Here is a 24,651-nt window from a genome sequence, read left to right on the forward strand (position 1 = left end):
CTTTCTAGAAAAAAAAAAATCAAACGCTCAAACTTTTCAACCTAATTTAGCCGCACACCAAACGTTTCAAACTTTGCAAATGCCCACTAAAACTTTTATTTGGGTTAATCAAATGACACCATTCATAAATTAACCTTGGGTTCTTCTTGGGTTAACCTAACTCAAGTTATCATGTTACCCCTATATCTAGAAAAGAAAAACACTTATCAATTAAATGTATTTAGCAAAATAATTTATATAATTTATTGCTTACAATGATACTTGAATCGTTGACCTTTTTAATGTAATCCACAACTCTAATCACTACACTATTAAAGTTATTAAAAATTATTTAACAAAAACAATTTATATATTTAGATTGTGATAACCCAATTAACCCAACAATTACTCGGCCCATTAAAATCTGGTCGGATGTAATCTACATGTTTAATTTTATAGCAATAGACTCTTGAATCTTCTGAGTATGACACATAGTTAGGTTTTTATAATATTTAAAAATCAATTATTTACAATTTTCAAAAATAGTTAATGCTTAAAAAATCATGTTTTTTCCCAATGTCATTTTTTGCAAGGGCATAGTTCCAAAAAACAACCTGAACCCTTATTTACTGGTGATAAGCTTGCGATATGCTCAAAAAGTGTTAGACAAATACCATTTCCCCCAAATCTATATATGTTCAAAAATAAGTGGATTTAGAAAATCTTAAAACTCACATAGTTATTATCATAACAATAGCAATAGCTAATTGATCTTGATTCTTAAATTAGTAAAACTTTTGTCAACAATATATAACCACATCAGTTTTTGGGTCAAATAAAAATGCATTTAGTTTGTGTTCAAATATTTATCGAATCAACTATTGAGAAACCAAACCAACCCAATTGTGTTATAGTGGGTCGAGTAATTGTTGAGTTGATTGGCTTATCACAATCTAAATACATAACTATTTTTTAGAAAATATTCAACAACAAACTTCATGGTGTATTGGTGAGAGTTGTGATTTATATTAGAGAGGCTTGTATCATTGTAGTCCACAATTTTTTTTGTTAAATACATTTATTTGATAGCCCTACACATTTTATTTTTTTAGTTACAAGGGTAAACTAATAACTTCACAGCATGAGTTAGATTAACCCAAGAACAAGTTCTTTCTTCTCCTATCCACATCCATCTGGGGACACGTGGGCACTTTTTTTTTTTTTTTGACATTGCACACTGTCCTATATCCTCTCTGTTCTGTTGGGGGAGGGGGAGATGGAACAGAGAAGGACAACAAAACGGAGTCTGTAGGATGTCCAGTCCTGCCTGTCCGTATGTCTTGCATTTAGGTTGGCAAGCAGACCTGTGTGGACCCCACGCTGCAGGCATCCCACGGACATCGCGAGACGGCGATTCAAACACCCCCTTACCTTACTATGCTGATAGGGAAAGTTCTGTGCATAGTCATAGATCTCGGTTTTGAGACTTTCTCGACAAGGGATAATCTCGCAATATTTGAAAAATATTTGTTTTTCTTAATATAGGCGTAAAAGTATTTAACTACATAAAAACGATAATATCATGATTAAAAGCACAATGTTTTAAAATAGGTGGTACTTTGGAAATATCTCGATTTTTTTGAGATATATCAGGTTTTAAAAATACTGTGGTAAAATTATGATATTTTCAAAATATCTGTAGTATTTGCTATTAATCAATTTTTTTTCTTTTGGGGTTTCTGATTTGGTGTGTGCAGTTGTTTTTCAGAAAATTTGCCAAATCCCTACTTCAAGTGTATACACTTTTTTTTTTTGTTTGAAAGGCAAGCTAGGGTTAGGCAGACCCCTACCAGTTAGGCACTATAACATTGGGTTTTGAACCTGCAACGTCCCCAACACAAGGTGTGACGTGCTCTAGCTGCTACTACTTCGAGTGTTTGTCATAGACACTTTAATTCCATTATGTTCTAAGGCTTCTAGAAAGCTTTTCCATGAAGAGACTTTACACTAATGGGCAAGTCCAGGTTTCACCTAGCAAATATCAGCGATTTTTCGAGAATATTGTAAAAGAAGTGCGATACTTTCAGAACACTTTTCTTTTTTAAATGGTGAAATATCATGATATTTTCAATGAAATAATTTAATTTACTTTTTTTCTGATAAATCACGAGAAATATGAAATTATTCAATTTATCACAACAATCTGGCAACTGTTATTTCGATTCATGTGTTTTTTTTATTGGCAAGTTGGGGTTAGGCAGGGACCAAAGGAAGCAGTCACGCTGAACATTAGCGTTTTTACTCATGCCGACATCGTGGCCATCGAATTTGCATTTTAAAAAGCTCAAAAGTCAACAAAACCACGTGGCATTCATCCAAAATGCAAACAAATGGCCACGATGTCGGCATCATGCTCATGTTCAGCATGACCTGACACTACAAAAAAAATGTCCATTAACAACGAAAATTTGTGACGAAAATAATCTGTCATAATTTTGTGATGGATTAGCGAGAGAAAATGAGTTGTCCTTAAAGTTTAATTTAGTTGTGAGTTTTGCATCACGAAGTTTTATGCCTTTGAGACAGTGCCGGTCTCTGATGGTGGTTTCTTCATATAAATATATAAAAAAAATGGAGCTAGGCAGACCCCTACCAGTGATGCAAGAGGCTTGCCCTTCCACACATTGCCAAAAAGAATGAAAGAACCAATTTAGGTGAGATCTGATGTAGATCCAACTTTTAGATTCTTTCATAAGGAGTCTAGTAGAACAGAAGAAAGGAAAATATGAGAGCTACCACTTTGACCATATGGATCTTTTCTTAAATCCAATTGTACCTATGTGTTTGGTTTTATAAGGATCAGCTCTTGACCAATCCGATTATAATGCATAAACAAGATTTTTCAAGGTTTTAAGATCGATGGCTCATAATCCTCATAAATGTTCAATCATCGAATAATTATATATATATTTTTTGAAAAAACACAATTGGCTCCTAGCAAATTCACCATGCCCAACACATTACATAATTGGATTTGCAAAAAAAATGTTGAAAAAGCTCACATGATAAAAGAAAGACCCCTCAGCTTGTTTGGTAGGAGCTGTTATTGCAGGTGACCATGTGTTGGGACGTTGCAAGTTCAAAACCCAATGGTATTTTGTATAACTTGTGGGGGTCTCCCTAACCCGAGTATGTGACGGGACAAGTTCAAATAGTTTTGCTGGTATTGAATGAGATCAGGGTCGTTCTGCAACCTAGGGCTGTCAACGAGCCAGGTCAGGGCCGTGTTAAGGTTGATCTAGACCCACCCATATAACTAATAACTGGGTTAGAGTTCCAGCTTGATTTTTGTTGGGCCAATAAAATAGAATCCCAAACCTGGACCTCCATAAAATTTTAGAAATATATTTTTATTAATAATATATATATAAAACACTCCTGTCGGTTGGCCTGGAAAAAAAATCCTGGTCGGGTAGAATACTTGGCAAAAATCATGATCCAAATCCAGCCCCCATACTGCTCAGGAATATTGTTCGGGTCAGCACTTTTCATGCCCATAACCAGAAATTTGTGTTCGGATCGGTTCAAGTACCCAATGCAAACCAGACCTGTTGACATGTGCAACCTGTGCTTCACAATAGGGGTGTCAATGGGTCGGGTTTGGTTCATACCCAGTTGGAACCAGACCCTGACCTGATTTTAGATGTTGGTACTGGGTCCAATTGAAACCACCATAACAAAAAACCATACCCGGATCCTATAAAGATAACATGAACCAGACCCGAACCATATCCCTTTAGTTTTATAACTTTTACTATTTTTACATTGAAAATTTTCGGATCTTAATCGGAACTGGGGTCGATCCCAAGTCTGGTATGAAAGTTCACAAACCATACCCGACTTCATATATTAATCAGACCCTTCGGGTCCAACCTGAATTCTATTCGAACCTTCTTGTAACCCTGACTCAATAGGGTTTGGTATGGGTCGGGTCCGGGATAACCTGACCCATTGACATCCCTACTTCACAACCCGAGTTTATAAACAGGTTACCCACAATTTGGCACAGCCTTTCACATCAAGTCCTTCCCAAGAAGTCTTTCTCGTGACCGACAGCCTTTCACATCAACAGAATAGATTCTTTTCGTGCGAAAACAGAACACGAGCAAGATATGACATCCATTTCCTAAACTTGAAAGTCCACCGGTGGTCACCTCAAAATACGCCTAAGTTCGCGAACTCCTGCTTTCCCACGGCCAAGAACTTGTTTGGCATTGCATGGGGTATTCCATCAGGTTTCATATTCTCGTGATTTCCGTACAAAAACTCTTACTTGGGCAGGTGGGTCAGTAAAAGTATCCCCTAATTATCTGGGCCCATCTACATTTTGGACTCACACACTCTCTCTCTCTCTCTCTCTCTCTCTCTATATATATATATATATATATATATATATATATGGTAGTTAATAATGTTAATCTCTTTGCATTTGGAAACATATCACAACTAACGAATTCCTTTTCGATCTCGTCCATTTTGGCCAACTTTTCGGATTCCAATTCTTTATCATTCTTCCCTCTATAAATTGAGAAGCGAATCGTCGTCTATCTGCTGGAGGGAAGAACAGCAAGGCAGGGAATACTGACAAGGTCTCTCTCTCTCTCTATATATATATATATATATATGAAAATTAGCAGCTGCTTGATCCATTAAGTTCTTGAAACTTGATAGCGATGGACGATCAACGTGCAAAAAACATAAAAAAAGATGCATTTCTTACTTTGTTTTCGTTTTTCTCTTTTTTTTTTCCAGTTATCGAGATCTTTTCACGTTTTTCGGTTTTTGAATGAAGTGTTTTAAGAAAACGATAAATTTGAAGTTGATGAAGATGGGCAGTGTTTCTCGAACCAAGTTACGATTCACTCGACCTAAAACAAGATTTTGTAGGTTTGAGATCAAACACTTATCATATTCCAGGGACTCTCTCTCTCTCTCTCTCTCTCTCTCTCTCTCTCTCTCTCTATATATATATATATATATATATATATATATATATATATATATATATATCCAGGGATTACCCACCTGAAGAAGATGAAAGATTCTGTTAATAGTAGCAGGGAAATCAGAGGGAATACTATTTTTTTTGTGCTCCCTCTTTCCATTTAGACCATGGTGACAAATATGGCGATATGTTTAAAAAGAACGTGATATTTGGTCACCTTTTTTGTTTTTAACGTTCCAGGTATTTCATATTTTCAGATGTCTTAGTTCTAGTGTAAATATCGCTGTTTTTGTCTCCATATTAACATGTTTCTTGGCAAAATATCGGGGAAAGTTTTCATGTATTTAAATGTATTTTTAATCTCGTTTTTCTTTGTTTTTGACATGTTTTTTTTTCGCTGATATAGTTGCCTGATAATACTTGAGGTTCGTGGCGCTCTTGTTGAATAATGTGCTTGACATGTTCATTACAAAAATAAATAAATAAATGGCGTGCACATCTACATCATAGTTGCTCTTATCTTCTTTTTTTCATCTTTATCTAATGAAAGTTGCCAGTAGTGCATTTTGATCGCATTAATAATTTCTCATGACGACTATGACTCGAGGATTCTGTAAAGTACTCGGTCCGATCAACGGATCTGCTCTGCCTTCATTTGTTTCTCTCTCTCTCTCTCTATATATATATATATATATATATATAGAGAGAGAGAGAGAGAGAGAAAGAGAGAGCTGAACATATTTGTCTATCTTTTCTATCGATCTGCCCCATTAGGCCTTATAGTTTGAAGTGTTTTATGATAGATCCGAACCGGTAGATCTGTTTAGCATGCTCTATTTAGTGTGATTTGATACAAAAATGTATTTTTATGAGCCCCAAAAAACTAATGTCTTCATAGCCATTGATTTTGGATCACCAAAAAAACTTGTATACAGGTCAGATTCTGGTGATTCAAAAGCTGGTTCCCACTAAACAAAACCTATAGATCACATCTATGTGAGAAAAAATACCAAAAACTATAATTTTTGAAGATGCCTAACAAGGGCAGAATGAAAGCATTACTTTATATATATATATATATATATATATATATATATATATATATATATATATATATATATATATATATATGTTGCATCTTGTCAATGAGACCTTATAGATGTACTTAACATAGTTTATTTGACAGGAATCATGTTTTGGATCATAATTTTGGGACATAAAAATTGTTTTTATAAGTCATAAAATTTTGGTACATTGTGAGCCATTGTTTTTTGAAGATCTTAAAAAACCAACATGCATGTTATCACCACATGATCCAAATCTTGTTTTCCACTAAATAATGATTGGATATCATATCTATAGGGTTTGATCAACAGAAAAAAAAACTCAAAAAAATTGAAAATATCAAGTTTCTATTAGGTGGGAGTAGGAGCACCCTATTATTATTAATAAATATATATTAGAAGGGGCATGTTCCTACCCTTTTTTCGTTCCATCCAGTTAGAACTTTTCCAAAATCTTATTTTTTCAATAATGTTTTGCTCAATCTGTACCGTTGGATGTGTTTGGAATGTTATATTGTGATAACTTTCTTTCATATGTTTGCCTTGTTGCTTTCTTTTTATAATAACTTCTCTTTTATCTAAAAAAAAAAATTATGATAACTTTGTTCTGTTTTTGTAGGAAGCTCTTGCATCCAATTAGACACTCAGCATAAGAGATGGGTTCCAAAAAGGTAAGTGGTATAAAAATTTTCTGACCGGTCGACCAAAGGGGTTACCAAATTATAATTTCAAATATGAATGCAAGAATGAAAATGATTTGATATTTTTTTTTTGAGAATGGAGATGATCTGATATATAGTTGAATTGAGTTGACAAGGCCAGCTTGATAATTTTTGGATCGAGCTGGATCTAAATGGAGCACAATCTGGGCTTTGATGTCAATGGTCAGGATTGACATATGCTAGTCACATATTCATTACTTGAGCTGTGTTTTGTGATGGTTTTTTTTTTTTATAACCCAAAGAAACCGCACACGGCACAAAGACCTTGTTGCACTGTCTCTGCCTGCCATACCTAGTGATGCAGTGCGGGAACCGAAGACTCTCGCTAGTGGATGTTGGCGTTGACACTCGTTGATGTGCCGTGAACTTTAGCGTTAATGGGTGCCACTGCACTCTTCCACAAAAGAAACTAGTGAGCCAAGACAAGGAGTAAAGCAACAAAATAAGGCAACCTAACAAAGGTAAAAGCTGCTGCAATCCAAACTGACAGGGAAATAAAGAAATGAAAAGGGCTGCTAGTGCTGAATGAGATGGAAAGGAAGAAAAGAAAATAAAACCAACAGTAAACTTGGGGCTGAAGCAAAAGTGGCAACAAAACTTTTCAGAATTCCATTCCCTTTTCACGAAACCCTAGGCACGGTATTAATAATGTTTGGCTGGTCCTGGGTCTCGGTTCCCGTCCTTGGACCCGAGACAACTCGTTGCTGCTGGTGGATCTGGATCTCAGGTCCAGTTTGGGACCCGGATCGTTGTTCATGTTGCTGTTGGGTCTGTGACGTTTGAGACGTTCCGGACCTGCTCTGCATCACCTAGTCATGCAGGTAGAGTAAAACTCCAAGGCTAGGACCCCTACCCCCAAGGTCTATGCTAAGTGTTGGCTTGCGCAGAGGGGGTGATGCCCAAATTGAAGCTCGATTGCCCGTCTAGCAGCCAAGGCCCCACCCACTATGCCAACACCCCTTGGTTGATTTACTAGGTTTTCAAAAAAACAATTGGTTTTCAAATTTTGAAGTAGGTTTTTGATGAGCTTTTATTAGGTTACCATATAAAAACTTCAACTAGTTTAGATGTGAACCAATTTTTACCTGTTCTGGTAACAATCCAAACGGTTTGAGTCCAATTCTCCCCCGAAGTGTGTAATCTCGAGTAGGGTCATTGACACCCAAGCCCTTACGTAGCTCAGCAGTGAAAGGCACACTCAGTCACTCACCCACCCGGTGGGAGTTGAACCTGGGATGAAGAGGTCGGCACCTTCTCCCTAGGCCCGCTGCCACTCGTCCGACCCATGCAGGTGTCCAATATGCAGACCTTATTGGAGATCTGGTCTGCTGTAACCTGAACTGACCTGACCCACTAGTACCTCATGATATATATTATCATACTATGCTTGTTTCGTTTTTTTTTTATTTATTGGATAGGTAGCAATTACTCTTTAAAATTTCAAATTAGCAAAACTTTAGATGTCCGTATCTTGATTGAAGCCATAACTTTGAGGAAGATTATGGATGTAAACAATTGCCTTAAGGGGGTTTGGTGCAGAGGGGGCCTGGGACACTAGACGGGTGGTCAGGGTTCCATTCCCACGGGTGTCATTGCCTTGATGAAGGCAAGGGATAAGCCCTTTCTCAGGGAAGCTTGGCAACTGTTATCCGTATCTTTTAGTTACGTTTTTTAGGAAGGATTGAGAATACGTTGAAGATTTCCTTCCGTTGTTTATTTTGTTTTTTGGGAAGGTACTATCCTAATATAAAGAGATAGTTGCCCATCGTCTTTTATGTACCCCATCTCTTCTTCTGCAGAAAATATCAAAAAAAGAGGAAAAGAGTGCAGAGTTTTTAGTTGTGGACGCAGGCAAACAGCCGAACCACATTTAAAACCCCTTTTTGAGACTGAATATCTAACAAACATACACTTAACTGCTCTACTTTCAAGTTTGTTCGTGAGCAACACCCTTGGGGCAATGGGCACACCAACAGGTTTACACTGTCAGGAAAGCGATCGTAAGCACGACAGGCTTGGCCAGTGCAACTAGGTCTCTGATCCCGAGGGTGGTTTCCCATTGGAAAGATTTAAAATGGATGTAAACAAGAGGTCCTTTTTTTTGCATCAGCTTGTCTATAACATTAAAATGACTATGTTATGCATATAGGGCTATTGCACCATTGAATACGATGGCGCTTCCAAAGGAAATCCTGGGAAATCTGGCGCTGGGGCATTGCTAAGAGATGATAATGGTGATGTGGTATGTACCACTAAATTAATTGGAACCATTTTTATTACATTTTATGGTATCATGAGTAGGATTTTGTGAAGCAAAGCTTCACTAACAATAACACATTTTGAAGGTGTGGAGGGGACATGAAGGCTTGGGTCATTCGACTAATAACCGTTCGGAATATCGCGGAGCCATTATGGGAATGGAGAAAGCTTTGGAGCAGGGATATAAAGGAGTTATCCTGAAAGGAGATTCAGCATTGGTTACTAAGCAGGTTTATATGCTGATTTTATTATGGATTTCTAACCACATTTTTTATGTTGTATGTTCTACAACTTTACTTCAGCTTTAAAAATCCTAATGTAATAGTAAATTACCGGGTCTACTGATTTAGATATTCCTTTATTATATTAGTACATTTTTCTGGGAAAGAGTTGTTTAATTTGAATCAATGATGCATTAGCTGAAATCAAGCTAAAACAAGCACAGTTTGATCAAATTTCAACTATCTCAACTTGAAACTAAAGAGGCTGTGAATTAGCTAGTTTGGCTTCAGATGATGTTTCAGTTGTTTTTTGGTTTAATTTCATTTTTATTTTGCTTCTGTGGTCCTGTTTTCAGAGAATTTACTTTTTTGAATAATTAACAAGAAGCTGCCTCAAATGTTTAAATTATTGTCATAATATACTTGGTCCTAAAATCATTTTCTGTAAATAGTTAATTAATCGTTTATGTGGGTATTTATAAATTGTTCTTTTCTTAATTAATGGTACCATCTTATGGTCTCTTGAATCAACAGCTGGACGGTTCGTGGAGGACAAAGAGTGAGAACTTGAAGGATTTGCACAGGGAGGCTGTGCAGCTGAAAAATAAATTTCATGACTTCAAGACAGAACATGTTCCTCGAGTAATATTACTCATTTTCTCAACTGATCGTTTAGGTTTCTTGCATTATTGATGATTAATTTTATCACAGAAGTACCGAAGGAATTAGTTTAATTATTGTTATCATCCATAGGCTGCCAATGAAAAATCTTTAAAATAATATGGTAAGAAGAAAATCCTAAAAGACCACTGTGGCAATTTTTATTTTTTTCATCATGAGCATGTGAAACTGGTCACTGAATCTCTCTGACACTCTCATCTAATATCTTGTCATAGTATAATAGCATTCAGTGCTATCACAAAGCTAACCTGTAGTATATTCTTGATTTTAATACCCTCTATTCATGCAAGCACCATGACCATGTTTGCTTTAATTATATTCTATGTTTTATAACACAAAATACACATTATTTTATACATATTATGCAGCTGCTGCATTCTAATTATATGGTTTTATGACTTCTACAATCTACATGAACATGAAATTAGTGACCCATTTGTCACACAAAAATTTTTGTACAAATCAACCTAGTTTTGAATTCAAAGTCCACCAGTACAACTTGGTATATGGCTCTTGACATAACTTACTCAAATGATGCACTCCATCAGTAGTGTTATATATATATATATATATATATATATATATATATATATATATATATATATATATATATATGATCATAGGGGGTGATCCATGTGTTGCTTTTCTTGAAGGGCTCAAACTCTGAAGCCGATGCAGAAGCAAACAAAGGTGTTGGTCTTGAGGGTAAGGGCTACATTGCGCGATTTTTAATCATTTTACCTATTTTGAAAGAGTTCACTGGAATTTTCAAGCCTGTGATAATTAATTTTATCTACTGCTCTTGCAGAAGGTCAATTCAATGAGGAGTACTATTAGAAAGTTGGGTGTGCAGTTCAGTTGAATAGTTCTACAGGCAAGCTTGAAAGTCTTTCTAGTCTTTGGTGTGTTTTTCTTCATGAGCTGGTTTTTGGTTTGATAGAAACTCTTGGAACCAAACGTGATGGCTTTAGGATATAACTAGCAACTATTTCTTACTTCTGTTTGCATGTGTGTCTGGCATGTATGCTATCTGTTGGCTTCAACACTGCGTATTAATTAGCGTGCTTGTTCACTACTGGTTTACAGCAGTCACTTATATTGATCTCAAGTATATCTGTGCAAGCTGAAGGCCTAGGTTCGAATCCCTTGGCCACATGGGGATTAAGAGACAGTTTTGACCTTGCTTGGTAGGTTGAAGTCCAACTTCTATTACATTCAATTAAAAAGAAAAAAAGTAATTATTTTGTTAATAAGCTGGCTCAAGCTCGGCTTGCATTGTTCAACTCGGTTCCTCCATGAGCTGATCAAGTTCAACTCGGCTCACCACAAGAATTAGCCAAAAGGTTGGGTCGACCCAAATAGATCATGCATGATAGGGTATTTAGGGAGAGCGGATCAGGTCCAAGAAGGTTGAACCGGAAACTATACAAGGCACCTTGGATGCCATTCATTATCAAGATCTAGCTCCCACTTAATTGAATTTCTAGATGAACAGCATCAATTTCTGAAAAATGGATGGCTATAATTAGTTTAAAACATGAAGTTTAATTTTGGGTAGGTCTAGGGTGCCGTTGATCTTGAGGCATCGAAGGTACCTCATCCAACGTTAGTGCAAAGCAGTCCTGTTAGCAAGGCGTTAGATTAACTATGGTTAGACAGTAACCATGGTTAGAGGGGTACAGAAAATGACTATTCTATCCTTACCAAAACTAAAATGTCAATTACCCCCAATTGCTGAGTGCAAACGCCTACAATTGGCACCCATCATTCTTTCAGCGTTCCCCAATCTCCAGTGGCTACTCGGCATTCCTCTCATGGAGAGAGAGAGAGAGAGAGAGAGAGAGAGAGAGAGAGAGTATGTATATGTGATAAGAGATAAAGAGGCGGGCTCGAACTTGGCTCATTTAACTTGGGCTAATTGTGAGCTCGAACTTGGCTTGGCGCACCTTGAAAATGAGCTCACCTTGAACACTTCAAACTCTTCTTGTAAAGCTGGTTTACCAGCCCAATGTGAGGATGGCAACGGCCTACAACCCCAAGTACGAATTTGGATTCAGCAAACAGGTGAGACTGATTTGCAAAATGCCAAAGTCAAGGTTGATTTTGCAAATCAGGAATTAATATGCCAAAAAAACGATATATATATATATATATATATATATATATATATATATAGAGAGAGAGAGAGAGAGAGAGAGAGAGTAATGGGTCCGTGCTAAACCCATTTGGTGCTAAACTGCATGATAAATAGGTTTTTCAGCTTCTCGGATGCTTTTTAATTATGCTGTTATGGTCCTATAATTGTGTTGGGCATGATCAATTTACTAAGAATTCACACCTGGATCATGTGTTTTCGATGAAACACTACAAGAAAATCGTGGATTAGCGACGGCTTATATCCATCGTTAATCCATCACTAAGCCGTCACTAAATTGATTAGCGATGGATAGAGACCATCGTGAATTTTTGCTCGCTAATTTCATCGTTAATTTGCGACAGATTAGCGACGAACATTATTCGTCGCTAATCCGTCGCTAAATTTAAAAAATATATGTATAAAAAAAAGATCCTTGTCGGGCGGTATTCCGGCAGCAATAAGCTGGACTTATACCGCACCCAACAGGCATTGCACAGAATGATCGCTCTGTCTCGTCGCCAGACTTGTATCGTCCTCCGTGAACTGGTGCTCTCCGGCATCGCCGTCCTTCGTGAACCGATGTCATCGTCCTTCGTGAACCGGCGTCGCTGTTCTTCGTGAATCGTCCTCCGTGAATGGATGCTCTTTGGCGTCGTCGTCCTTCATGAACCGGTGCCGTCATCTTCCGTGAGCTGGCGTCGCTGTCATCCTCCGTGAACCAGCGTCGCCGTCCTCCGTGAATCGGCGTCGTCGTCCTCCGTGAACCGACACCGACGTCCTCCAACGATCGCTGACCGTCCTCTGGCGTCTCCGTCCTCCATGAACCGTCCTCCGTGAACCGGTGCTCTTCGGCATCGCCGTCCTCCATGAACTGGTGCCGTCATCTTTCGTGAACCTGCATCACCGTCATTCTCCGTGAACCGGCGTCATCGTCCTCCGTGAATCGGCGCCGACATCCTCCAGCGATCACCGACTGTCCTCCGGCGTCGCCGTCCTCTACTCTCATGTACATGCTTTCCAACGTGCTCTCGACGTCGCCGTCCTCTGAAGAAGTCGGTTTAAATCGAGCGCGATCGATTTAAATTTCGAACGGGGAGAGAGGAAAAATTTCCCACTCTGTTTAAATCGAAAATTAGTGAGGGATTTATCGAGGAAATTTTTCTGTCGCTAATTAGCGACAAAAAATTTTTCTCGCTAAATCCCTCGCTAAAATATTTTTCTTGTATTGAGAATTAGCGACGAAAAAATTGTTGTTGTTAATCTGTCGCTAATTAGCGACGGATTAGCTATAGAAAACTTTCATCGCTAATCCGTCGCTACTTAGCGACGGATTCATGAAAAAAGTTTTCTCTAGCTAATCTGTCACAAATTTGCGATGAAAAAAATCTGTCGTAAATTTTCGTCGCTAATTAACATTTTTCTTGTAGTGAAAAAAATGTTGTTTGGAGCTTAAAAAATATACAAAGATTTTGGACAATTGATTTTTCAAACTTTATAAAAACTCACTTATGTGTTGAAATCAAACTCTTCGAGAGCTGATCGTCAAGTATACGGAAAGAATTTAAAAATAAAATAAAAAACTCAAAAAACCTATTTAACACACGGATTATTACCGAATGGGTTTAGCACCGATCCATTACTCTCTCTCTCTCTCTCTCTCTCTCTATATATATATATATATATATATATATATATATATATATATATATATATATATATATATATATATATATATATAGTTAATGAGCCTTTACGGACTGAGCTGAAATGAAAACACATTGTTTGTGCTTGACTTGCTGAACCTATTTAATAAGTTTAAACGAGCTCTTTACTACTGAAAAGGATCCCCTCAACCTATTTAATAAGTTAACGGTGAACATGGGTGTAGCAAAAAAAAAAATTTTGTTGGCAACCTCAAACATGGGTGTAGCAAAAAAAAAAAAACATGGTGTGATAGCAATTTTTTTTTTTGAGATAAAAAAAAATGGCTACAATTATTAATAAAAATTGTAGTGACCGTAGGCCCCGTAGAAACGGGTCGGATCCAGCATGTGCAGGTGCCCGCCCTAGCCAGGTGCTGGATCCCACCCCGGGAATCAGGGCTGGGCTTTTAAATTTTTTTCTTTATCTCCAGTTCAAATGCAGCGGGGCAGGGTGGTGATCTATTTTTCCCCGGTCTACTCTCTAATCGGGAACGGGGTGGGCGTAAGTCCATCCTCGCCTCCTTTCCTCCATGGATTTTGATTTTAACCTCCATTCACGTTTCATGTCCTCCATTCTCGATTCAAACGGAGCGAGGTTGGGTGGGACCCATTTCCCCCGGTACACTGCCATCCCTAACCTCGGTAGGTCATCAACAAAAACAAAACGGATAATGGGATGAATCATTGCTTTTGAACAGCAGTTGTTTGGAGTCAACTTCAATATAGCTTGGCAATGAAGTTAAATTTTTGTAACATGCTTGATTTATATTTTACTTTTTTTAATCATTACTATTTTACCAAAAAAATTTAGTACCCTAAACCCTATTCCTTGTGTGACCTTCTCAAAACAAACCAATGGTATCTTCCATGTACATTATTGCAAAAACTGCACTAAAAATCGCAAGTTTTATCAACGATACTTGGCAATGCAATTAAGGATGGAATTTAATTGTATTTATAGATTTCTTTTTTTTTCCCTCTCAAAATAAAAGAAATCTATAAATACAATTAAACCTTCAGTTGTATTTTGTTACAAACATTCAACAGTTTCAGCAATAAAACAGCCTTATTAATATGTTTTACACACACATATAGACATGAAGATCGAAAACAGATTTATTAAGATGTGATTTATGTGACTTGGTGTGTGGCCTTTAGGCTTTGGTATGTGCTTTCTCACGTTTGTTGGCAACCTCAACATCATGGATCACCTTCCTCTTGTACATCTCCTCATAGGTCAAGGGCGCTTCAAGTACTGGTTTCTCACCCATAGCTAGCTTCAATGGGTAGACAATGGCTTCCTCTGCAGGAGATTGCAACACCGCAATCGACAGACGGCTGCGATTTGAGTTCACCACTACCCTGTGCTCCACACTGGCAAACTTCCCATTGCTTAAATACTATCAAAAGTAGATGGCACATTTGGTTGATGTTAGAGGCCACGGTTATAAGGAAATGGATAAAAACATAAGTGACCCCAAGTAATTATCTTATAAACAAAGTCCCAATTATATAGCAAGTGACCGTAGGTATGACCGGCTGAGCCAGCGCGATCAGGTCTTCGTGGCGAGTGCGGTTTCTTCTTCGTTTTATAAATTCCAAAAAAATATATCAAGTGACAGTTATCAAATCTCATTATCAGGATTTTTTTGGCCATGATAAATTAAAAAGTTTTGTTCAAATTTTAAAATATAAAAAACATTAAATATATAAAAATGTAAATAACACGTTAATAACACAATAATATCACGATAAAAAACACAATATTTTCAATATGAGCTATGATTTGAAAATATCATGTATTTTTTGAATTATATCAGTTTTCGAAAACCTCGTGATGGCATCACAATATTTTTTAAAAAATGGCTGATATTTTTTACTATAATACATGGGGCTGGGAACGAGATGAGCCGCTTGTGGCTCGACTCTTGTTCATGTTCATCTTGATGATGAATGGCATCCAAGATGCCTTGGACAGTTTTTAGTCCATCCTTCTTAGACCTGATCCACTCTCAAAAAAATATCCTATGAAGATCTATTTGGGTGGACCCAACCTTTGGCTCGTTCTTCTGGTGAGCCAAGCTGAGCTTCAACTCCTGGTGAGCCTGAGTTGAGCAAGCTGAATTTTAGCCATCTTATTAACAAAAAAAAAATTACTCTTTTTTTATAGAAAATGAAAGAAATTAGACTCTTACAAAGTAAATACATTGTTTGAAAGATTCTACCATCTAGAATCTTTGATATAATATATATGTAAATATATTTATTATTAATTAACTAGCCTAAAGGCTGACCTGAGCCGAACACACATTTTTGTTTGACTTTCCCTATGGGAGAAGTGTGGAGCCTGATATAAATTAGTAATTTTTGCAGATTTGACTTCGAGGTAAGTTTACTCGGGGTTGAAGGGGAGAGGGTGGTGTATGTTCCCCCTGGAACACGGGGCCGCGTGTTCAGGGGTCCGAATGAGTGCCACGTGGCACTCATTCAGCTGGTTATGTACGGAGGAAGATCTTGGGTTTTGCAATATTCCTTCCTCCGTACACAACCAGCCGAAAGAGTGCCACGTGGCACTCATTCGGACCCCTGAACACGCGGCCCCGTGTTCAGGGGGTAACATACAACCTGCTCGGGTTGAAGGGGGTCGCACCCCCTGCCCGCAAGGTGGAGGTTTCGTGGGCGTGAGCCACGAGGTGGAATTTTTAGAGGATAGTTTTATAATTTTACCTTAAAGATTACCCTAATTAAAGAGTTCTACTCTAAATAGGTTTATCTAGACTTTTTTATTTAAAGAGGGCAATCCGCTTTTTGTAACATGTGTTTTTTTTTCAATTTGAATATAGGATCTCAGTACGGCAGTGGACTTAGGCAATTCTTACATAACCATGTAAAATTCTTTTTCCTTGTGTGATTGATTTTTCTTTCCTTCTTTCTGTTTTTGTTTCTTCGATCTATCAATAGCGTGTTGTGTCTTTCTCCAACTTGCTGAACTCATTTCATGAGTTCAAACGAGCTCTTTACAATCTGAACATGAGGAGCTGAGCCATAATCAGCTCATCTCAGGCGTTGCTCATCCATACCTAGGATCCGCAAGGCAGACTCATTTGTCAGATTCACTAGCATTCTAACTGCGAACACGGATCCTGTCATAAGATTCCCATCATATGTCGATCCTAGCCATCCAACAGCTACGATTAGTCAACCTAGAATGTGAATGGATCCTAGCCATCCAGATGCAAGGAAAGAGAAAAAGGTTGATTACTTACATGAGCATGGTCACCAAGGTTGACTACAAAGGCACCCTCCACAGGCTTAACTGTGATCCAGGTCTGCCCTCCATCCCTCGTGATCTGCAACCCACCAACCTGGTCTTGCAACAGCAGTGTTATGGTGGCAAAGTCAGTGTGCCTCCTCAGCCCAAGGGTCAGCTCAGGCTGCGGGCACTTGGGGTACAAGATGGCCAGCAGCTTCTGTTCAATTTGGAGACAAGCCTTCTTGAGCGCACCCTTCTCCAGCCCCAACCCTACAGATAGCACCTCAAGTATCCTTAAGGCCAGACCCATGGTTGCCTCACAGTACTTCTCCACCACCTCCCTCCAGCCCTGGGGCTCCTCAGGCCACCTTGAGCAGTCCCTAGACTCCACCGGGTATGTGAAGAAGATGAAGAACTCTTGCCAATTCTTCACAGTTTCACCAGGGAAGCAGTTGCTGGTCACGAACCCGCTGTGCTTTTGTTGAAGAGGAAGTTGCTTGTGGTCCGGCCTATCGTATCGGAGCTTCTCATCGGCCGGCAGGGAGAAGAAGCGGTTCGAGAGCTCGGACATGGCTGCGATGAGCGAGGCGTCGATGCCATGGTCGATGACTTGGAACACCCCCCATTCCTCGCATGCCTTGATGATGTTTTCGACCGGTGAGCGAAGTGTGGCAGAGTCGACGTCAAGATCGGCGAGGGAGATAACAGGGATGTCATCGCTGAATTGGTTGTAGGCAACTTTGGGCCGCTCTTCTTCGCACCGGATGAATTCAGGTGGGAGGGTGGCTTCATGGCTGAGTGATGGGAGGAAGGGCTTGAGAGACGATGCTTGAACTGGTGTGGTTGGTGCCATATCTCTCTCTCTCTCTCTCTCAAGTATCAATTTATATATTGGTAGATAGAAGAGAAGATTAAGTGCAATGACTTTTAGTGTGTTGATGCAACAGATCACCTCATTTGCTGTTGAGCCCTACAACTGACAAACTGTATCCAAAAAATTAAAATGTCATTTGGTGTAGCAGCATACTAAAAATGCATTGCACCTGATCCTTTTTGGATAGAGATGGTGATGTTCCTACAAGAGTTGATTTACTTTGTCATTTGACCGGATGACTAGGATAAAATATTCACATTTTCACGGGAGGGAGGTGTATGTTCTCCCCTGATGATTCACTGAATCCCACGTATGTGTTTGGGGGTCTGAATGAGCACCACATATACAAGCACATGGGGCTCATATTCCCGTGTATGTTGACATCGCTTAGCATTGGAGTCTGGTGTGGTTGCAAAGACTTAAGTATCATTTTTTGCTGTTCTTCGTAAAACGACGGTTTGAGAAAATGACAAAAATGCCCTTCATTCAAAAAAGAAAAAACAAACGGTTCAAAAAAAGGACAAACATGTCCTCCATTCAGAAAGTCAAGGATGATGTTGACTCTTCAAAGTCTACACAGCGAAATGAACCTTAATCATTTCGCCGATGGTGATCCGGCGAAACGATGGTGAGTCGGCGATCCGATGGTCATCTAGCGAAACAAACCTGAGCCATCAAAAATGTCTGTTTGAACTTTTCATCGTCATATTCTTCTTCTTCTTTATCCGTAAAACACTGTAAAACTCTCTCTCTCTAGAGAAGAAATCAAGGGAGACAAAGAGTTCCCCCTGGAGAAGGCCATGAACATCAACCCTCTCACACTCTCTTCCTTCTCTTTCTACTTCTATGCACATCCAGCAGACGATCCTACATTGCTCGTTCAACTTGATGAGTTGTGGAGCCTGATTCATAGAGGGGGTTTGGGAGCTCATCTCAGCGTGGGTAGCATCATTCAACTTGATGAGTTGTAGAGCCTGATTTAGAGTTTTTGCTCTTACAGGAGGGGGGTCCGGGGGCTCCCCCCGGCGCGGGTCCCGGACCAAATTTTTTTGGGGCCTTGTATAATTTTTTTATTTTCTTTTCTTCTTTTAACTATCGAAAAAGAACAATAAAACGGGACCCGCGCCGAGGGAGAGCCCCCGAACCCCCCTCATGTAAGAGCGAAAACTCTAAATCAGGCTCCACAACTCATCAAGTTGAATGATGCTACCTACGCTGGGAGGAACCCCCAAACCCCCTCCTGTAAGGGCAAAAACTATGAATCAAGCTCCACAACTCATCAAGTTGAACGATGCTACCCACGCTGAGAGGAGCCCCCAAACCCCCCTCCTGTAAGGGCAAAAACTCTGAATCAGGCTCCACAACGAATCAAGTTGAACGATGCTATCCACGCTGGGAGGAGCCCCCAAACCCTCATCCTGTAAAGGCAAAAACTCTAAATCAAGCTCCATAACTCATCAAGTTGAATGATGCTACCCACGCTGGGAGGAGTCCTCAGACCTCCCTTCTGTAAGGGTAAAAACTCTGAATCAGGCTCCACAACTCATTTAGTTGAATGATGCTACCTACACTGGGAGGAGCCCCCAAACCCTCCTCCTGTAAGGGTAAAAACTCTGAATCAGGCTCCACAACAGTCAGTGTGCAGGTCAGTCGGTGCTTGATGGAGCAATGTAGGATCTTCTACTGGATGTGCATAGAAGCAGAAAGAGAAGGGAGAGAGATAGTGAGAAGGTTGATGTTCATGGCCTCCTCCAGGAGAGATTTCTTTCTCGGATAATCCTGCAGTGCAGAGACTGGGTCTTAAATAATCATCTTCGGGGCACTTAAGTCTTTACAATCACTCTTTTTCTAGAATCATTATTTTTTTTTGCACAAATGGAGGAGAGGGTACTTAAGTCTTTGCAATCGTATCAAACTCCAATGCTAATTAATGCTGACAAACATGGGTATACGAGACACACATGCTTAAATACGTGGTGCTTTTTGGGACCCCCGAGCATGAGATGCCCTGTTCGGGGGGGGGGGGGGACTTATAACCTGCTTCCCATTTTCACCGTCTTCTAAAAGGAGTTACTGTCATATTGTATTTATATTCTATATGATAATTATATTCCATGCACCTTCGCATATCTCACTTGATGGGCGTATGCGTGGGCTCCATTCTTACTTGTCCTCAAGTGAGATGTGCCAAGGAGATTGAATATAACCGATGATTGGTTATATACAATATGTCCTTAACTGCTATTTTTTCTTTCTCTATTGTAAGTGTGCAAACACATTGCACTTTAAAATACATTTAAATGTGTACAAACAAAGGTTTCGGCTATTCTTTGAGTGACTCATGACTTGGGCGGGTCATGCTAACTTTATATTTTATATAAAATATATAAATATATATATATATATATATATTATGATTATTATCTATATTTTATAGTATTTTATTAATATATTATACATAATATACATTATATGATACTTTTTTATAATATATTTATATATATATATAATCATATTTTTGTACATAATATTTATATTATATTTCACATATATATATATATATATATATATATATATATATATATATATATGCATGAATTGCCCATGACTGGATCGAGCCGAGTTTTGTTAAAGCTGAGTTTAACCTGGTTTTTGACCCGATGATTGGGCAATTCGGGCCGAGTCACCAGGTCAACAAGGCGAGTTTTTAAACTATGATACAAACACATTGGACCTGTTACGAGAGTTGTGGTCTGACCAATGGTACATTTAAACAGCAAACTTTGAGTTTGTATTTTGCTTAATTCAATCTTGCTTACGTGTTTATTATTATTTATTTACTAAAAATTATATTTTACATTGAATCTATTTAGCAAGAATTCTTGATTTTTAGTTAATCAAGTTTTTGATGCAATATGAACCCACAATTTTTAAATATAAAAAGTATTTAAACAAATGCATATTCTACATTAGATAGAATATAGAGATTACATCTGCATGTTTAGATAAAGCAAGAAATACGTTTAGGTATGTTTTATAAAGGACAATTTGACTAAAACAATGGTGGGTTTTCAATGTGCTACAATTTCAACTTCACGCCCTTACGAGCCAAACCACTTGGCACAGCCACAGTGACAAGACTGTACATGCTGCAGGACATCTAAGGGGTGTCAGTAGGTTTGGTTTACTAAGACCAAACTCTTTAGAGTCCGGGTACGGTGATAAATAAAAAGATCCGATTAAGACCTGGGTTTAGACCCTAATATCTCATTCATATATGGATCCCGCTATAGTTTGTAAAGTTTTATATCAGACCCGAGCTTTGATTAAGACCTGCAATTTTCAATGTAAAAATGATAAAAAATATTACTTTACTGGCTATGGTCCAGGTCTGATTCATGTAGTTCTTATCATGTCCAGGTATGGTTTCTCTTAGACCCAATTAGACCTGGATCTAGACTTAATATCATACGCGAAAATCAGGTCTAAGTCTGGTTCTACCTGGGTCCGAACCAAACCCTACCCGTTGACAACCTTAAGGACATGTATTAAATAAGCAAAAAGAATTTAAAAAATCAATGGCCTTAGTTGTAATGAGGTTTCAATAAGACCAATAAGTGGCATGTTAATTGTCCAAGGCCAAAGTTTGCTTAGCCAACTGCAACTTGAAGGTCACCAATGAGTGTAGTTGCTAACCATAGTCTTTTCAGTGACATTCGCACAACAAAATGTCAAAACAAAATAAAGAGATAACAGGGTCTCTTGCAAGCATGTGTGTTGCATGCTTCAAAGTTTTCTGTTAGGTCCTTGGGTGATTTTTTCATATTAGCACTATAATTAGGTCCATCCCCTGGAGGCCTCTTCTTCAGAAGATCTAGAAAAAAACAGGTTGGGGGTTTTCAGATGTCATAGTGACATCATTCATATTTTATTTGCTGATGAGCTCACCCCGCAAAATAACTTATTAGTACCACAATATAATCATGTTCAAATCACAACGGAATGAAATAATACAAAATTGTTCATGAATAAAACATAAATATATTTATTTAAATATCTATAAATTTTATTAATAATTATGCAAGGTCATACAAAAATTCAATATATATATATATTTATTTATTTATTGAGAGAGTGATTATGCCACAATCTTTTTTCTTGGGTAGTCATGAAAAAGCTTTTGGCTTTTTATTCCAAGAAAGTACAATCCGATGACCATGATTTCTTTGCCATCAGCGATGTCAACAATAATTCATGGACTCGAGGATGTGATATTCAGATTGGACCTGAAAGTTCAAAAAAAAAATAAAAAAATGGGACACAAGGACACAATTTTTTGTAATTTTGTAATCAATAAAAACTGTTTTTGAATATTTTAACATTAAAAATGGTTTTTATTGAAATAAAATTAAAAATATAATAAATTATTATTTAAAATCTTAAATATTGTGTCATACATGTTAGTGCCCGCTCATGTCATCATGGATGGGAAGCCAAATGGTGTGTCCCTGTGACATAGGTCACTAGTGTTTTTTTTATGATTAGAACCCTTGCGAAAGCGAGGAAAACCCTAGGTAGAGCCCCACGATCACCCTGCCTTAAGTGGCCCTCCCTGTGAAGGTACGAACACACCCATGCACCAGTGAAGTTTGATCTGGTGCCTTCATCTTAGCACCCTCACAACCACCCCGCTGACCCCTTGGTGGTGACATAGGCCATCACTGTTAAACCCCATGTCCTCACCAATCAAGACGTATACCCAGCTATGACCTTGTGGTCTGGAATGAATGGATGGGTAGGAACTTGTGATGTTCCTTCAACTTGGTCATGTTAGCTTATTTCAAAATTTACTTTACTATTATAATATTAGACTACCAAAATAGTGCAGTTATACTCTTCGCATGAACTTGTGATGTATATAGCCTTTGGTTATTGAAACAAAACTATATATGGGCCATTTTTATTTATTTATTTATTTTTTAATTTTTTCATCAATAGTGGATAGGGATGTCAACGGGTTGGATATAACCTGATATCCAACCCGAACCCGAATCCGAATCCAAATCCAAATCTAAATCCAAATCCAAATCCGATTAGTCGAATTGGGTAGCCAAATCCAGATTTGATTAGAAATCATATTCGGGTTCAATATTAAGTTTTTCTTTGATTCTGACCCGAATCCGACAAAAACCCAAACTTGATTAAGTGTAAATATTCGGCTTTAAGTTAGTCAGATCTGGATTTGGTTTTATCTTTTTCATCTAACTCCTAATCTGAATCCAATTAGGTGGGATCTCATTTGGGTTTATCTTTTTTCATCCGAATCCCACCCGTTGACATGTCTAATAGTGGAAAGGAATGAAAACCATATTTAAGTCTAAAATAGAGTTTCACTAAAAAAAATATTCAACAAGATGCATAACCGTACAGATTTTATTGAAGATTTTATTTTAAAAAGGCACCTAAAGTTTGGGCATTAATAAAAAGGTATATAAGTTTTGAAAAATTTTAAAATTGCGCTTAAAAAAGATCGTGGTTAATTAAAAAGGCCCAAAAGTTTACAAGTTTTGCTGTTAAATGTGATGTAAAATTACCATTTTACCTTCAACATCATATTTTCAAAAAATGCACCTAAAAAAAATAGGAAACAAATCTTTGAGGGGGTTAACTAATAATTTAACTCTCTTAACTAATAACTAATCTTGTGCAGGTGATAACCTAGGTTAAATGGACGAAACTTTGTTTTTGATTAACCGTGCAAAAATTTAAGTGCCTTTTTAAAAAAATTCAAAACTTAAGTGTTTTTTATTAATGCCCAAACTTTAAGAGTGTTTATGAAAATTTCTCTTTTATTTATATATCAAATTTTTTAATGAGCCCTTAGCTAGCTTGTTAAAATTTCCATTATAAGCCTTATTAAACGTCAAAGTTGGTTTCATTTAGCATATGACCTTAATTTTGAGCTCAAGCTCAAGTCAAACCAAATTTGTTCTGATAGGCCTGAAACCAAATATTTCTGAAGACTAAACCAAGTTTATATAAATAAACATGCAATGTCAATGATCTTATTCTTGCTACACTATTTGCAAGTATGAATGCCAACCTAAATTATTCACCTTCCTGCTCTTCCTATCAAAAGGTTTTAAGAGTACTTTCCCTTGCTATGTCACATGGGCCATTTTGGTGGCTTGTCCCTAGGGATGGCTGTGGACCGAGGCGGGGCGGGGGACAAGGTCTCCACCCCTGCCCCGTCTCTAAAATGTAACCTTCATCCCCGGTCCACCCCCGTGACGAGGGAGACTTTGGACCTCCACCCCCGCCCCGTCTCAACATTCTAATCCCCGTCCCCGTCCTGCCCCGCCCCATCCCGTCCCCGTCCCTGTCCCCGCCCCCGTATAAGAAAACCAATTCTCCAAAACAAAGTATGCCTATAATTTTTAAGAAAAGATAAAATTAATGACACCTGAAGCTTCAAACAATACAATTGCCACCTTTAGATGGTAAATTAAATTATAATGGTGAAGGTATACTTCTGTCCTTGATTTGGGGAATTCATGAGAAAACGCTGAAATTGGGATTCTCGTGAGTTCCCAAACAAAATAAAATTGTGGGGGCCAGAGAGAATTCTCATTTACAAGAATGCTCATTTCAAAATCCAAATGTACCCTGCGAAAAATCCATATGAGGATTTCTTTCTCCAACAATTCATCAAGCAAAGCTCGGTTATCACAACTATTCAACATTAATTGGAAA

At 38.1% G+C, this 24,651-nt stretch overlaps 1 protein-coding gene and 1 pseudogene across 2 annotated transcripts; one reads left to right on the plus strand and one right to left on the minus strand.

The window, feature by feature from the left end:
• Positions 1-4,535: 4,535 nt before the first annotated feature.
• On the plus strand, positions 4,536-11,024 carry LOC149817173 (uncharacterized). Its single transcript, XM_089986637.1, has 7 exons — positions 4,536-4,628; positions 6,668-6,719; positions 8,920-9,012; positions 9,116-9,259; positions 9,785-9,892; positions 10,585-10,636; positions 10,740-11,024. The coding sequence occupies exons 2-7, from the start codon at positions 6,705-6,707 to the stop codon at positions 10,766-10,768; spliced, it is 441 nt and encodes a 146-aa protein (XP_089842763.1). The 5' UTR covers positions 4,536-4,628; positions 6,668-6,704; the 3' UTR covers positions 10,769-11,024.
• A 3,802-nt stretch (positions 11,025-14,826) lies between these two features.
• On the minus strand, positions 14,827-17,877 carry LOC149817174 (flavanone 3-dioxygenase pseudogene; annotated as a pseudogene). Its single transcript, XR_016427600.1, has 2 exons — positions 17,038-17,877; positions 14,827-15,171 (listed from the first exon to the last, which is right to left on the minus strand). The product of XR_016427600.1 is annotated as a flavanone 3-dioxygenase pseudogene (transcript).
• Between the last annotated feature and the right edge of the window lie 6,774 nt (positions 17,878-24,651).

The sequence above is a fragment of the Nuphar pumila genome, chromosome 14, assembly GCF_984573655.1.
Source record: "Nuphar pumila chromosome 14, dmNupPumi1.hap1.1, whole genome shotgun sequence".
NCBI lineage: Eukaryota > Viridiplantae > Streptophyta > Magnoliopsida > Nymphaeales > Nymphaeaceae > Nuphar > Nuphar pumila.